Source organism: Brachionichthys hirsutus, chromosome 10 (assembly GCF_040956055.1).
Source record: "Brachionichthys hirsutus isolate HB-005 chromosome 10, CSIRO-AGI_Bhir_v1, whole genome shotgun sequence".
Lineage (NCBI taxonomy): Eukaryota > Metazoa > Chordata > Actinopteri > Lophiiformes > Brachionichthyidae > Brachionichthys > Brachionichthys hirsutus.
The window spans coordinates 13,340,579-13,357,110 of NC_090906.1; the positions used below are offsets into that span (position 1 = coordinate 13,340,579).

At 54.8% G+C, this 16,532-nt stretch overlaps 1 protein-coding gene across 1 annotated transcript; it reads left to right on the plus strand.

Moving 5' to 3' along the window:
• Positions 1 to 1,644: 1,644 nt before the first annotated feature.
• Positions 1,645 to 15,759, plus strand: LOC137900345 (polypeptide N-acetylgalactosaminyltransferase 10-like). The gene is made up of 13 exons (XM_068744409.1): positions 1,645 to 1,802; positions 2,307 to 2,313; positions 5,920 to 6,010; positions 8,166 to 8,304; positions 9,429 to 9,595; positions 12,428 to 12,613; positions 12,733 to 12,916; positions 13,469 to 13,586; positions 13,931 to 14,038; positions 14,439 to 14,660; positions 15,177 to 15,293; positions 15,370 to 15,519; positions 15,598 to 15,759. The coding sequence occupies exons 1-13, from the start codon at positions 1,645 to 1,647 to the stop codon at positions 15,757 to 15,759; spliced, it is 1,809 nt and encodes a 602-aa protein (XP_068600510.1).
• Positions 15,760 to 16,532: the final 773 nt, after the last annotated feature.

Below are 16,532 nucleotides of genomic sequence, written 5' to 3' on the forward strand. Positions count from 1 at the left end.
GCCGGAATAAGGCCGGAGATTAGCTCATTGTTCAGGAGTGGGCTTGAACCCGGGATGCGTCTGAGTAATCCCAACTCATTCCGCCGTCGTCCTCTCCGTCGGCACCAGCCTGAGCTGGGACATTTCAATCTGTTCAGCGCCGCCACGCATGAATTATGGATGAACCCTGCAGCCTCACAACGTGGAGGGATTTAAGCTTTGCAACGCCCCTGCTGGCGTCGGGAGGAAATCAAGGTTATAGAAGCAGTATTAGCCAAATATCCTGCGAAGGCAGATCAATGATTCCTCCTCGGCGCCGGAAGCCATTAGCAGACCTCATTCAGAGCCGACCGGCGTCTCTGATAAGCAATTACTGAGGCGTCATTCAGCTCCAATGAACCGAGCCGTAAAATCTGCTCCTGCAGGTCGAATAAACCGAAGATTTCCTCCCGGAGGAGCAGCAGATGCATAAAGGAATAAATGTGAGAGGAGACTTTAAAGGAACGTTTAGATTTATATGTACATAGTTCTGTCTTTATGCTGCAGGGATAGACAGGTGGGACAAAAGAGAATCTGAAGCAGATGATCATGATGAATATATTTATTAGATAGAATGTTAGAGTACAAGTACAGTCACACAGTAGCATGTATTACAGTACAAATAAAGTCAAACATCCTGTCTAAGAGGAGCATTTCAAAAAAGCCCTTGCGGTCTTGTTTCCGTTGAAAGTCCTTTGTACATAAATCGTAAAATGATGAGAATTCATACCAATGGTGGCAGGAGAGGAAACAGAACGCCATCAAGAGCTTTGGAATGTTTCTGATTGAACTCAGTGAGTCCATGTTTTCTTATTATTTACCTCGTATGTCAGACAGAGTGATTGTCCGTCCTGCAGCAGAACATCTGTGTCCTGGGACACATTTAAGACTCCGAAATCTTTTATGCACATAAAGTACCTTTTAAGCATGATTTAGTTAACACCTTATGTGAGCGGCTGATTGGGATTATTTATGTTCTTTGGACTGGCCACGGAAACAAGAATTAAACTGCAGATCAGAATTCAAGTATAATCTATTCTGTGACAGGTTTCAACGTTTATTTGTAATAATAATAACATGTATGAAAGTAAAATATCAGTGGCCCAAGAATAGAACTGTGTGGGACTCCATATGGTAGACATGAGACATGAGTAGAACCAGTTCGGACTCAAACCGTTCTTAATTGCAAATAAATAATTCTGGATCAGTTTTCACTTAAAAAAAGGGTACGGGGAGGATCTTTTTAAAATGTTGTCAAAATCATAAAAACACAAATAATAGTTCAATCAAATGAAAAGACAATTTGTGATTTTCCACCAATATGTGTGCTTCATAATCCAGATTTGACTTGATCTGATCTGACCTGGTTAAAATGGGGGGGGGGGGGGGGGAATGGGCGGGGCTAACTACAAGATTTGGTGTAAAATCAATAAAGTAACCTGCTGTTAACCGTTAGTTGATCATTGCTATGTTGCGGCAGAAAGGGATCTTATTTTGAAGGTCCGCACCGGACGTTGCGTCATCCAGCAGTACTTGTAGCCTGACCGCGGCGGGGTGGAAGTTGTATCCGCCCGGAGCGGCAGTTGCTCCGGACTCGCTGCTCGCTGCTCGCCCGCTGCCGGAGAGATGAGGCGCCGGCAGAAGAGGCTGCTGCAGGCGGGCGGGCTGCTCGTCGCCGCGCTGCTCTTCCTGCCCAACGTCGGGCTGTGGTCCCGGTACCGGGACCGGGACCGGGTGTTCGACAGCACGGCGGACGGCGGCGTCCCGGTGCAGGTAGGAAAGGAGTCCGCTAAGGGTTCAGAACCACGGAGAGCGCCTTCACACCGGGTCGGGGGGTTTACCGGGTGACTCTGGACCAACCAGGCGGTGGTGGTGGGACGGAGAGCCGCGGATGAGAACCGAACCGAACCGAACTTTGCTGACAGAATAACAGAATATCAATTAACAGCTGATTTTACGGGGTTTTAAACGTTTATTATATTATATTATCATATTATATCATATTATATTTAATGTAATTCTATTATATTATATCATATTATATTATATTATATTATATTATATTTAATGTAATTATATTATATTATATTTAATGTAGTTATGCTATATTCTATTCTATTCTATTATATTTCATGTAATTATACTATATTATATTTGCTTCTAGTTTTTGTGCTGATGTACGCTTGGTGAGTGTTCATCATTTCTGGGTCTGGGTTCTGGGTCTGGGTTCTGGGTCTGGGTTCTGCTCACACGGTCTGTGGTTCCGTTCCTGGTGAAGTGTCTGTGAGTGTGAGGGTTATGGTTCTGGGGACATTAAAGCGGCGGCCCGGCCCCCCCCCAACCTGAAGGAGCAGGAACTTTCAGCATCTTCAGAAGCGGTTCTGGGACTCCTCTGTCCGTCCAGGACCCGGTTCTACGGTTGACGGTGATCCGGTGCGTTCCCATGGAGACTGGTTTCTGATTCCATCTCCCTGTGGTTGGGCGCAGGGTGGGGGGCCTCCTGGACCTCCTCCCGGTCCAGTAGAACCTCCCTGCTGAACCTCTCGTCTGACTGTGAGGGTTCATCTGACACGTATCGGTTTGACCACGCCCCCCCATCGAAGGGTTAAAGGCGTGATGGCATCGTGAAGGCGGAGCCAGTTCAATTTAAGAAGGAATGTCAGCCGCTTCTTCCTGCTGGTTTTCATTCGTCCTTCCAGAGCTTTACGGCTCCGCCTCCAGGGAGGCGTGTCTTATGCACCTGTCAGGTGTTTCTCAGACCTGCTCTAATAAACCCTCCCTCCAAAGCCGACGTTGTAAGACACCGTTTTCACCTGAAGGGGGAGGGGCTTGACTGCTCTCCGGGGCGTGGCTTTCAGAAAGGTGATCACCTCATTGGTTTTATGCTGTTGATTATGAGCCAACCTTGAATCTGATCAGCTGAATGTGATTATTATTGATTATGTCATTATCAACGTTCTGGTACCGGACCACTAAGGAGGTGGGACGGCATTTAAGGGAGGCCCGTACGGGTCAGATCTCCGGTCCTGGTTCTGCTCGGAACGTGTGCAGCAGCGTTCCGGGTCTCCTGGGACAGCTTTAATGGAGGGCATTATTGATCACTGATCCATTTACTGCACAGTCGGGAGGGTTTGATCCGTCAGATCAGAAGAACCAACAGATCCGGTGTCCTCCAGGACGGGCCTCCGGGCCTCCGGGCCTCCTCTCGCTCCTCGCCTCCAGGAGGAGCAGCGATGGAGAGCGAGAGGCATCCTGAGTCTGGGCTGGTTCTGGTAACCAATCCTCTGCTGGCGTTCCCGGGACGGGTCGACACCTGCGGCGCCGGGTTTGATCACCGGAGCGTGGCGCCGTCAGGTTAGCCTAGCGGTTTGTGCTAACAGGATTTAAAGCCGAAACAGACTGTCTGCTAGCGATAGCGTGCGCCGCAGATATCTGCATGTAAGCTGCTGGGTCTGCTGCCTGTTAGCAGGTGATAGCAGCCTGCCATTAGCTGGAGGCGCGCACGTGTGTGTGTGTGTGTGCGTGTGTGTGTGTGCGCACGTGTGTGTGTGAGCGTGCACGCAGCACGCTCCTTCTTTGTATTGATTGTTTAAACGACGCCAGTCTCCCTCCTCTGGATTGGCGGTTCCTGACGGGATGATTACAGAGAGGTGAAGCTTTCAGCAGGAGGTCTGAGGGGGAGCTGCACCGGAGGAGCCGGCGGCGTCTGCAGGAGGTCTGAGGGGGAGCTGCACCGGAGGAGCCGGCGGCGTCTGCAGGAGGTCTGGGGAGGAGCTGCCTTTATCCCGTCTCCAGGCTGATCGTTCCCGTCAGAAGAAAACAACGAGCGCCGAACGGCGCCGTGACCATAATCCATGCCTCCCCTTCCCAAAATCCGGAGGCTAAGAAGGAGGAGGAGGAGGGGGAGGAGGTCCTAACAACCTGCAGGAGGCGCAGGCCTCCTCTCTTGTTATCTCCCTCTCAGCAGGAGGCGGGATAATGACTCCTTTCGGGAGATAATGGAGGGTGCCTACGCCCAGGAGGACTCCTCAGGTCAGAGGAGGAGCCATTCTTCCCTGGAGGAGTCGTTCACGCCTCCGCGCCTCCTCCGTTTCTGAAGCGGGATGCTAACGCTGCTCTGCATGCCAGAAACATCTCCCAGGAAGCGTTAGCTCAGCGCTAACCGTGGCGATGAGATAGCAGCAGAAGAGGGAGGCGTCCCCGGCAGGTGTGTCAGAAGGAGGCGGAGCTATACCTGTGTCACATTAAGATGCGGACAGAAGAACTAATTTCATCCGGTGCCTCCCATCCCGAGAAAAGACGTCTCTGCTCCTCCGCAGAGGAATCCTGTCGGGGAAGTTTGCTGCTCCTCGAGGAGCTGGCGGAGGAGGAGCTAACGGAGGAGGAGCTAATGGAGGAGGAGCTAACAGAGGAGGAGCTAACAGAGGAGGAGCCTCCACCCGACTGATCCCTCTGAAGGATCTGACTCTGGAGATGGAGGGATGGAGAGGAACAGAAAGGACGGAGCTCGGCGGGAGAGAGGAGGCGTTGACCTGGTGGTCTGACTCCTCCTCCTCGGAGACGCTCCTGGTAATCCCCGAAACGCCTGGTTTCATCTCCTCACCTGTTGCTAGGTAACCCCATGGCTTTGTTGCTGCCGCCCCGACGTTTCGGAAACAGTTTGTTTGTCGTCACCTTCAAAATGGCTGAACCTCAACTCTTCTGGTTCCGATCCAGAACGAGGTCAGGAAAGGTCAATGACATGAAAGCCCGTTAAACGGCTGCACCAGTCCATCAGCCGCTGCTCCCGGTCGCTGGTTTGAATCCCTAATTAATGATTGATCGGAGGACGGAGTGGAAACGGCCCGTTAGCCGCGCCGTGCTGCACCTTGAATACTAATGAAGGGGCTGGATCACCGGTTCGGCGGCGGCGTGACGCCTCGTCCTGTGGGTGGGCGGGGCGTGGCTGAAGGGGGCGTCGCCGCTTTTACTCTGCCGATTGGAATCTCAGGTGTTCAGGTGCCTGGGACGTGGACCGAGCGGGAGCGGGGGGCGGGTCCATCAGGAGGGAACCGGCTGCTGGGCTCTGATTGGTTGGGACTGAGACGTTCTCTTCGTGGTCCCCTAAGCGGAGCAGAACCTCGTTATCCTGCGGAACTCAACCGGAACTCAACCGGAACTGAAATGAATTGAATGTAAATGAGGGTCCTCTGCAGGGCTGGTGGTCTGGGGGGTCCAGCCTGCTGGGTTAATGGGGGGGGGGGGTCCAGCCTGCTGGGTTGATGGGGTGTCTGTCCTCGTTTGCTGCGTCTCACTGGTTAGTGGCTGGGACAGCTGTTCTGGGACTTGAACTCCCCCGGCTGCTTGTTCTCCACAACGTCCTCTACATCTGCTGGCGCCGTCACTTCCTGTTAGTCGGGAAGATGGACTTCCTGTCGGGACGCCCCGAGAGGGAATCTGAAGCAGGGAGACGGGAGAGGACGCCGGCATCTTTCTCGATAAAGACTCCCCGACCTACAGGGATGGACAGCCCGGGACGTTTCAGCTGAATCTGAAGCGGAGCGGCTGATTGGTCAAAGCGTCCCAGGTGGCGGCGAGTCGCGATCAAAGTTCAGCGTCCATCCAGCTTCAGTAAGAGGTGACGCCCACGTCCGTGGCCACGCCCACATCACCAGAGGACAGATCATGTTCATGCTCAGGCTACTGGCTCTGATTGATGATGTCATCGAAAAGCTGATTCCAGCAGTGGAGGGGGTGGAGGGGCCACAGACAGCCAATCAGAGCGATCGAACCTTTACAGCTCAATCATCAATACTCACTGTGAGGACCGTACAATCAATTAAAAGGCTTCCTGTTACAGAATGTTTGCAGTCGACTCGCTGGATTCTGATTGGCTGGTGTCTCTTCTGTACCTTGACGCAGGTGAGGCGGGTCGCTGAAGTGGGACGGGACGGCGTGCGGCGAACGGACTGGCACGACTACGAGGCGATGAAGAGGGACGCTGCTCGCTCAGGTATCTGCGTGCACGCGCACACACACACACACGCGCGCGTGGATCAGCCCTCTGAGGACTGTTTGGACCTGCTAATTACGGTTAATCTTGGATAACAAGTTCTGATGAAGCCGGAGGCCTTGATGGGAAGCGTACCTTTGCCTTTTCCTGCCGACGCGGCGCTAACGGCTTTAAGTGGAATTAACTGCTGCTAAAGTTAAAGACCTGGACTTGTACCGAGGCCGCCCGGCCCGGGTTCTGGAAGACGACCGCTCTAATATATGCTCTGCAAACACTACAAAGACAGTGTTACGAATGTTACGTCTGTAGCTAATGTTAGCATGTCAGAAGTCAATGCTGCAGCTAATGTTAGCGTGTATGAAGTCAATGCTGCAGCTAATGTTAGCGTGTATGAAGTCAATGCTGCAGCTAATGTTAGCGTGTATGAAGTCAATGCTGCAGATAATGTTAGCGTGTTGGAAGTCAATGCTGCAGCTAATGTTAGCTTGTTGGAAGTCAATGCTGCAGCTAATGTTTGCTTGTTGGAAGCCAGCGCTACACTAAATGTTAGCATGTCCGAAGCCAGAGCCGCAGCTAACATTAGTGCATCTGAAGCAGCTCTTCAGCTGTTAGCATTTCTGAAGTCACTGCTGTAGCTGACGTGTATCTGAATCCAACTCTGCAGCTAATGCTAGCATGACTGAAACCAATACTGCAGCTAACGTTAGCACGTCTGGATTATTGTTGGATTATTTGTTGTGGGTTGTGTTCAATGATGCTAGTTTAGCATTTTACCAGCCCACGCGCAGCCACCGACTCCATCAGAAAGTTCTTAGCATCACGCTGCCACCAGTTAGCCGCTAACGAGGAACCCAGAGCTCGTGTCCTGCGTGTCTCTTGAGATTCCATCGACCCTGCTGGACGCCGATCGTACAACATCCTCCGAACACGCTGATCGCGCGTGTCGACGTGAGAAACGGCAGCGTCTGGAGGAAATGAGTTTTCAGCCACGTGTTTCAGATGTGATAAAAATCTGTCGCTAAAACAAAACGACATATAACTCCGTTTTTAGAATGCTTCTGCGGTTTGAGATTTGCCTGAGGAGGATGGGAAAACAATTGCAGTCATCTTTGTAAGGTGTTTATTATGCAGGGAAAACATTAAGTAGGAGTTTATCTCCGAAATGAGCCATTAAAGCCAGGAGTTATCTCCCGGTTATTACCTTCTGGAATTCAGACGGATCGTTGCTGCCGAATGGATGAAGGCTTCTCCTTTAATTTGATGCTGCGCTACAGCTATGGATCAGCCGGCGTGTGTGTGTGTGTGGCGTGTGTGTGTGGCGTGTGTGTGTGGTGTGTGTGTGTGGCGTGTGTGTGTAGCGTGTGATGAGCTAATGAAACAAGCAGCAGGGTGATTTGATGCGCTCAATAAATGAGTTTGTTTTTTGTCGTTAGAGGACACTTGGGTTCATGTCAGGCGTGCTAGCCTTGCGCTATGGCTAGCGCTGGTTAAAGGTTCAAAGGTCAGGCGTGTCCTTTTTAATTCCAATGCACTGGTGAATCCAGTTCATGTTCCGACTTCCCACCTTCATTTTACTTTAGTTTCATGGAGACGATGAAGGAAGAGAAAATGTTTTCAGCGTGTTTATCCGGCGGCTAATTCCATCTGCAGCGGGTAGAAAGACACGCACACCTGATCCGTCTCATAATAATTGGACCAGAACCAGGAACAAACAGGTTGGCATGAATAAACATCAGTGGAGAATCTGTGCTGGGGTGTTTGTGGGCCGCAGCCACATGCTGCAGGTGGAGTAAACAGTTAGCGTTAGCGTTAGCGTTAGCAGACACCTTCAGAGCAGAAGGTTGGGGAAGCTGAACGCAGCCTGAGAACATTCTCATTCCTTAAAGATGTTTCCCGTCTGACTCGGATGTCCCGCCCTGCTGAACCAGTACCGGGTCGGGACCCGCCCCCTGCCTCTAATGGGACGTCTGTGGACAGTAAAGTCCACATAGAGGGTCCGGCCCTAAAGGTTTGACACCTGAAACGGAAACAGCTGAAGCCTCCGGGGTGAAACAGAACCCAAACAGGAACGACCCAGACCGCTGCGTGTGTTTGTGACGCGTTGCAAGGCATTGTGGGTACTGATGACCCGTGTGTGTGTGTGTGTCTGATGCAGGTGACGGCGAACAGGGGAAGCCGTTCCCTCTGACGGAAACCGACCGGGTCGACCCGGCCTACCGGGAGAACGGCTTCAACATTTACATCAGCAACCGGATCTCCCTCAACCGCTCCGTCCCGGACATCCGGCACCCAAAGTGAGTGTGTGTGTGTGTGTGTGTGTGTGTGTGTGAGTGAGAGTGAGAGAGACGGGACTCCTCCCCTTCTTCTTTAGCTCATCTTTCTCAAGCATCTCGGTACCATTAGCCGTTCTGAGTCGGACTGCTGTGGACACACTGGAGGATCCAGTCGTTCATGGGGGGGCGCCGGGCTCCGCTTCAGGCGAGCTCCATTACAGATGACTTTAGAAAGAGGAGGCGTGGCACAGGGAGGGCGTGGCACAGGGAGGCCTTCACAATGAAATGACAATCAGAGATTGTCCCTCATTATTTAGGATTTATTTATCTTTCAAACCTGCGTTTAGGATTATTATCCTCTGCAGCAACCAATCAGATTAAAGCTAGCTCTTTAGCTTTAGCTTTAGCTAGATTCTTGAAATCTGTCATTCCAACAAAGATGGGGGCGTGAGTTTGCTGAAATGCTGGTTGAGATCCAGATGAGCCGTGACACCGACACCCAGAACGCGCTGCAGGACGCCATGCGGTCGCTACCTTCTGAGCTCGCAGTCCCATCTACTAGCCCACCTGTAAGGAATGTTGCTCCGATTGTTCCGGACGTTCCGTAATGTTTCTTTTATCCGTGATGCAGGAGGACCAATTAAAGTTTATCCCGGCGATGAACGCTGCCGCTGCTAACGGTGATTTGTGACGGCGGTCCGGAATATCGACGCCGGCTTGTCAAACTGACCGGAGATTCGGGCAGAGCAGAGATTCGTTTCTTGACGGATGATCACTCTGACGGCGTTTTCCGCCTCCCCTTTCATCGTTATCTCGACATCAATCTCTCCTCTGACAGAACGGCATTTAAAAAAATAAAAATGCATCTCTTTCTGAGAGGAGAGCATTTTTCACCGTCATGGCAAAGGATTGAAAATGTATTGATCGGCGGTTTGGGAGGAGATTGGATTGGAGCTGCCGTCCTGACATTCAGACCGGATCCAGAACATTTAGATGTATTTCTATTCACGAGATTCTCTTTTTATTTCTGCTAACTTCTGTGTCGTCTCTTTGATGAATCTCGACAGTACGCAGCAGATTTAGAGTTTAGAGAGATTTAAAACGCTGCTGGATCAGAACCCCCCCCCCCCGTTGTGTCTTTGCAGCTGCAAGCGGAGGCTGTACGCCGAGAGGCTTCCCAACACCAGCGTCATCGTCCCGTTCCACAACGAGGGCTGGTCGTCCCTGCTGAGGACGGTCCACAGCGTCCTCAACCGCTCCCCCCCCCAGCTGATAGCGGAGGTCATCCTGGTGGACGACTTCAGCGACAAAGGTACGCTTCATCGCTGCTCGCCATGGCAACGTGCTTCCCTGTGACGGGTGATCAGCTGACCGCCGCTCACGCCATTCCGCGATTGGATATTCAGATCGCCTGTTGATCCGCCCAGCCAATCAGGTTGCTTCTGAAGACTTAAGACAGGTGCGGAGGGGGGGGGGGGGGGGGTCGTCGCTCTGGCCCCTCCTCTTCCTGTAGAAGTCTACCAGAGACCCGGTTCTGTTTAGGTCCAGATGGTTTGAGTTTCCTGAATGGAAGCGGGTTGAGAGGTTTTATTAAATCTCCCGCGGACACTCTTCTACACCTCCGTCCATTTACAGGACAGATTCAGGAAGTGGCGGGGGGGGGGGGGGAGAACCAATCAGGGACAGGTGGAAATGATTTGGGGTAAGAACGGGTGCAAAGAGAGACAAGAACCGGACCTGAAAGTAACCGTGAGGCTCCTTCATCCTGCAGCAGACGAACATAAACGCCTCCTCCTCCTCCTCCTCACCCTCCTCCTCCTCACCCTCCTCCTCACCCTCCTCCTCCTGTTATTCAAGGCAAGGTCGCCGTGCCGGGTCGGACTGACCTCCTCCCTCCAGTCCGTTCGGCCCCGTCCTACTTTAATTCGACCCGGAGACCTTTAATAAATCCAGTCTCAACTTGGCGCTGAGGAAAACCCGAACGAATCATTCTCAGATTTGATTGATGGCTGATTGATTGAGACCCCCCCCCCCCCCCGTCAGCTGGAACCCAGCTCATCGGAGTCAGAACGGCGAATCCATCCGTCATCCAGCGGCGAGCAGCGGCGAGTGATGGACGATCAGAATCACGGCAGCTGTGCCGATATTTAAGATGAATCTGTGCTCTCTGGTCGCCGGAACCGTCGGCAGGAACCGTTATCCTGACGGGAAGGAGCCGGAACGCCGTAAATCAGGAATCCAGACCGAAGCAGCCGATTCATTCTGCTGCTTTTCATTTATTTCATTTATTGAGAGACCCCGCCTTGAGGCTCCGCCCCGAGAGGCCCCGCCTTGAGGCTCCGCCCCGAGAGGCTCCGCCCTCATTCAGGGACGTGCGTGTCTGTGTGTGCGTTCATTCAGGGACGTGCGTGTCTGTGTGTGCGTCCATTCAGCGACGTGCGTGTGTGTGTGTGCGTTCATTCAGCGACGTGCGTGTCTGTGTGTGCGTTCATTCAGGGACGTGCGTGTCTGTGTGTGCGTTCATTCAGCGACGTGCGTGTCTGTGTGCGTGTCTGTGTGCGTGTCTGTGTGCGCGTTCATTCAGCGACGTGCGTGTCTGTGTGCGCGTCCATTCAGCGACGTGCGTGTCTGTGTGTGCGTTCATTCAGGGACGTGCGTGTCTGTGTGCGCGTCCATTCAGCGACGTGCGTGTCTGTGTGTGCGTTCATTCAGCGACGTGCGTGTCTGTGCGCGTTCATTCAGGGACGTGTGTGTCTGTGTGTGCGTTCATTCAGCGACGTGCGTGTCTGTGTGATAACGAGGTAACGATGCTCGGCCAGGCGTGATGGAGAGACGAGGGAGGAGAGGAGACGGAGGACAAAAGGAGCTAATTAAGAGTCGCCGTTTAGAGATGTTCGAGAAGCCGATCAATCTGAACCTCCTTCAGAACAGGAGGCGACCCGAGGAGGCGTAACAGGAGCCGCTGGGTATGAGGTCATATTTCTGTTTGATGAATCAACCAATCAGCATTCAACAGGAAGTCCAGGACGGACCGTCCCACTCCTGTTCCAGAACCGGACCCTGAAGGACAAATAGAGTCCAGAGTGAAGGAATGAGTCCAGAGCCTGGTGGCGGCGGCTGATGAGTCTGCTTAAACTGACAACATAAGTTCGGTAACTCTGAGGAGGAGGAGGAGGATTAGTTCTCTCCTCCACGTCTGGATCTGGATGTTGGATTTATAATCTGAATAATTAGTTGTTGCAAAGACTTTGTGGCTCCGCCTCTTGGCCCCGCCCTTCCACTGTCTGTGGAAACATGATCTGTAGTGCAGCATCCGTTGCCATGGCGAGCATCATCGCCCTGAAGTTACCAGATCTTCGGTGTGACGCGCCATCGGGAAGTTGGATCCCGTTTCTGAGGGCGCGGCGCCGCTTCCAGAAGGTTCCGACCACAAACCCGATCCGATCGATCCCGGGGGAGGAGGAGCTCCGGCTAAAAATAACGGTTCCTCTGCAGCTCCGTGTTTTTGTTGCTCACTTGTTCTGCTCATGCATATTCAATTCAGATTCAAGTTTAGGAAGGTTATATTTAGAACGCCAGCGAGCAAAAAGGATTCCATTACCCACGAAGAAGAAGCGTCTGGGAGGAGGCGGCGTCCGTTTAGCGAGGAGCGTAACCCCGACCCTCGGCTCCGTGGATCAGAACCGTTCCAAGAAGGAGGCGGTCCGGGAAAACCTAACGAAGCTCCGCCCCCGAGCTTCCTCCTCATCGGGACTAACGCGCTCGCCGCCGCTGGCTCCTCCCCTTAGCGTGATTAATTGTTCCAATTTATTCAGCAGAAATGAACCAATCGTGATGAAACACTCGGATCTGTTTCCTGTCAGTGTGGGGAGAGGGAGTTTATATAAGTTGCTCCTCTGTGGGGGGGAGGTGGGGGGAGCAGGAGGCGCTCCTCACGGCGTCCTTGTCTCAGCATGTAGGTCATCAAAGCAGCAACCTGGAACGGCGAGTAACGGTGACGGTGACCCACACTCACCGGAGACCCGCAGGAGCGGACGGAAAGAGGAGCAGCCTCCTTCAGGATGCAATGAAACACTCCTCCCTGCTCCTCCCTGTTTCTGTCCCTTCTGTGCTGATGATCCCAGCCTCTCCCTACTTCCTGCAGAGCACCTGAAGGTGGCGCTGGAGGAGTACATGGTCCGTCTGCCCAAGGTCCGGATCCTGAGGACCAAGAAGAGGGAGGGGCTGATCCGGACCCGCCTGCTGGGCGCCGCCGCCGCCAAAGGGGAGGTCATCACCTTCCTGGACTCCCACTGCGAGGCCAACGTCAACTGGCTGCCGCCGCTGCTGGGTGAGGAGCTAGCATTAGCGTCCTGCGCTAACCTGCTAGCAGGTTAGCATGAGCTCGTTGAAACCCGGACAAGTCGTAACGATAACAACCAGGCGCCCCCCTCTGTCCCCCCCCCCCAGACCGGATCGTCCAGAACAGGAAGACCATCGTCTGCCCGATGATCGACGTGATCGACCACGACAACTTCGGCTACGAGACCCAGGCGGGGGACGCCATGAGGGGCGCCTTCGACTGGGAGATGTACTACAAACGGATCCCCATCCCGCCGGCGCTGCAGAAGGGGGACCCCAGCGAACCCTTTGAGTGAGTGACGGAACCGCGTTCCCATCGCTGCGATCAGAACCGATCAATAGCAAGAGGTACGGGTCGAGACCCGCCGGCGGCCTGTTCTACCTGATGAAAGGCTGGTCGCCATGACAACCTGCATGTGCGTATCTCTGCAGCCCTTCGGGGCGGAGAGTCGTGATTGATGGCTGAGATCGGCGCCACGTTAATCGGGTTAAAGTGAGCCGGGTGGCGCCGACAGAATCCAGCAGATGTGTGTGTGCGTGCACCTGCTGCCCCACTTTCCTGCCTCAGGTGTACAGAACCGGTCGGTAACGAGCGCCGCCGGAGCTGGAGGGGGCTGATTGGGCGCCGCTGTTCGGAGCATCATCATTATCTGTAGAGGATCCGGTCCTCCGTGAACTCTGACCTCCTGTCTCCGCCTCCACGCGGCTGGTTCCGTGTGGTTCTGTTTAATCTACGGTGGCTAACGAGGCTAACGAGCGACGGCGGCGACAAACGGGCTCCACGCATTGCCAGGAGGAAGTGATGCCATAGCGGTCAGCTGACGCCGTCCTCTGTGTCCTGCAGGTCGCCGGTGATGGCAGGCGGGCTGTTCTCCGTGGACAGGAAGTGGTTCTGGGAGCTGGGAGGATACGACACGGGTCTGGAGATCTGGGGAGGAGAACAGTACGAGATCTCCTTCAAGGTAAAAACCATCAGGGAGGAGGAGGAGGAGGAGGAGGAGGAGGAGGAGGAGGAGGAGGAGGAGGCGGCGGCGGCGGCGGCGGCGGCGGCGGCGGCGAGGGTGTTACGGATTAAAGAGTAACTGCAAACACGGAATCTAATCTAATCTAATCTAATCCCAGCAGTTCTTATTCAGAACTCGAATCCCAAACGGATGCATCAGATTTAGGGACCGCCCCTCGTCTCCGGGGGTTACCGACACCGTGCTTCTCCTTGATTCACCTTCTCCCAACTTCCACACCAAATGAACCGAAGACTCCAACGATAAATATTCATCCGACGGCGGCGCTCCGTGTGTCCCTGCAGGTGTGGATGTGTGGCGGTCGGATGGAGGACATCCCGTGCTCCAGGGTCGGACACGTCTACAGGAAGTACGTCCCCTACAAGGTCCCCGGAGGCATCAGTTTGGCAAAGGTAATCCTTCACGGCAAAGGTAATCCTTCACGGCCCGTTAATGGTTCCCGGGAGAAGAGAACACAACAGATCAGTCACGGGTTCTGGTCCTGGAACCGAAAAGGACTCGCGCGCGTTAGCATCCGGCGGTTCTGTCCGCCGACAACACAAGAAAAAAAAGAAATGAGACGAAAACCAATTACGCTGCTGCAAAATGAGGAACCGACACGCTATCGGGGAAGCTGCGGCTTCATTAGCATCTCGGGACCGGCGCTGCGCGGCGTTCAGGTGACGCTAAGTAGAACAGAACATCAGTAACTTCATGGAACCCGACAGGTGGGGAACCTTTAGGGAAGCAGAACCCAGAACTTTGGATTCGTATTCATAGGGTGACCTCGTTCCTCGCTGCTTCTGATTCCAGAACCTGAAGCGCGTGGCCGAAGTGTGGATGGACGAATACGCCGAATACGTCTACCAGCGCCGGCCCGAGTACCGCCACCTGTCCGCCGGAGACACCGCGGCCCAGAAGGAGCTGAGGAGTCGCCTCAAGTGCAACGACTTCAAGTGGTTCATGAGCGAGGTGGCCTGGGACCTGCCCAAACACTACCCGCCGGTGGAGCCCCCTGCTGCCGCCTGGGGGGAGGTAGGGGCGGAGTCACAGAACTCACACCTGCTCACAATCAACGGGAACGGATCGAGGTTCTCGTCAAAGCGTCTGGTTGGGAGTCGACCAATCAGGTTGTTCCTCCTGTGGATCCTGAAGCGTTCCCCCCCCCCAGGGCTACCTGCAGGAGCTCAGAACTCCTCCGGATGCATGAGGAGAACCGCGGGAATGAACTCACCTGAGGTGGCGTCTGCCAGCGTCAGACGAGGGAGGGAAATGAACCAAACTCACGACGCAGACTTTAAAGCCTTCCGTCCGTCAGCGCTTCTTCTTCCCTTTAACTTCCCCTGCCTGAAGGCGCCGGTCCCGCCGGGCCCGCCGGATCCACCACGAAGCTTATCGTTAATACGTTTAAAATGAGTTCATTAAAGGAAGGAAATATCCTGCAGGAATCGGATCACGGTGTGAAGCGGCGCCGGACCGATCCGATCCCGTGTGTGTGTGTTCTGGCGCCGGACCGATCCGATCCCGTGTGTGTGTGTGTGTGTGTTCTAGATCCAGAACGTGGGCAGCGGGATGTGCATGGAGATCAAGCACTTTGTGTCGGGAAGCCCGATCCGTCTGGAGAGCTGCGTGAAGAGCCGGGGGGAGGTGGGCTGGAGCCACGGCCAGGTGAGGAGGTCACCAGAGACCACCTTCAGGAACAAAACGGGGCCTGGAACCTGAGACTCTCGCCGTGTCCCTGCAGGTGCTGACCTTTGGGTGGCGGGAGGACATCCGGGTCGGCGACCCCATGCACACCAGGAAGGTTTGCTTCGACGCCGTGTCCCACAGCAGCCCCGTCACGCTCTACGACTGTCACGGCATGAAGGGGAACCAGCTGTGGCGCTACAGGAAGGTACGGACTCCTCGTCATCGTCATCTTCATCTTCGTCAGCCCCTCAGGGTGACACGCCCCCTCTGCCCCCCCCCCCAGGACCGGAGTCTGTTCCACCCCGTCAGCAACAGCTGCATCGACAGCAGCCCGGCGGAGCGCCGCGTCTTCATGAACTCCTGCGAGGCGACGTCCCCCAGCCAGCAGTGGCTGTTTGAGAGGACCAACGGAACCGTGCTGGACCGCTTCAACCGGGCCCACTAGAACCACCGGAACCGTGCTGGACCGCTTCAACCGGGCCCACTAGAACCACCGGCACCGTGCTGGACCGCTTCAACCGGGCCCACTAGAACCAACGGCACCGTGCTGGACCGCTTCAACCGGGCCCACTAGAACCACCGGCACCGTGCTGGACCGCTTCAACCGGGCCCACTAGAACCACCGGCACCGTGCTGGACTGCTTCAACCGGGCCCACTAGAACCACCGGCACCGTGCTGGACCGCTTCAACCGGGCCCACTAGAACCACCGGCACCGTGCTGGACCGCTTCAACCGGGCCCACTAGAACCACCGGCACCGTGCTGGACCGCTTCAACCGGGCCCACTAGAACCACCGGAACCGTGCTGGACCGCTTCAACCGGGCCCACTAGAACCACCGGCACCGTGCTGGACCGCTTCAACCGGGCCCACTAGAACCACCGGCACCGTGCTGGACCGCTTCAACCGGGCCCACTAGAACCACCGGAACCGTGCTGGACCGCTTCAACCGGGCCCACTAGAACCACCGGAACCGTGCTGGACCGCTTCAACCGGGCCCACTAGAACCACCGGCACCGTGCTGGACCGCTTCAACCGGGCCCCTAGAACCAACGGCACCGTGCTGGACCGCTTCGACCGGGCCCACTGGAACCACCAGCACCGTGCTGGACCGCTTCGACCGGGCCCACTGGAACCACCGGCACCGTGCTGGACCGCTTCAACCGGGCCCACTGGAACCAACGGCACCGTGCTGGACCGCTTCAACCGGGCCCACTAG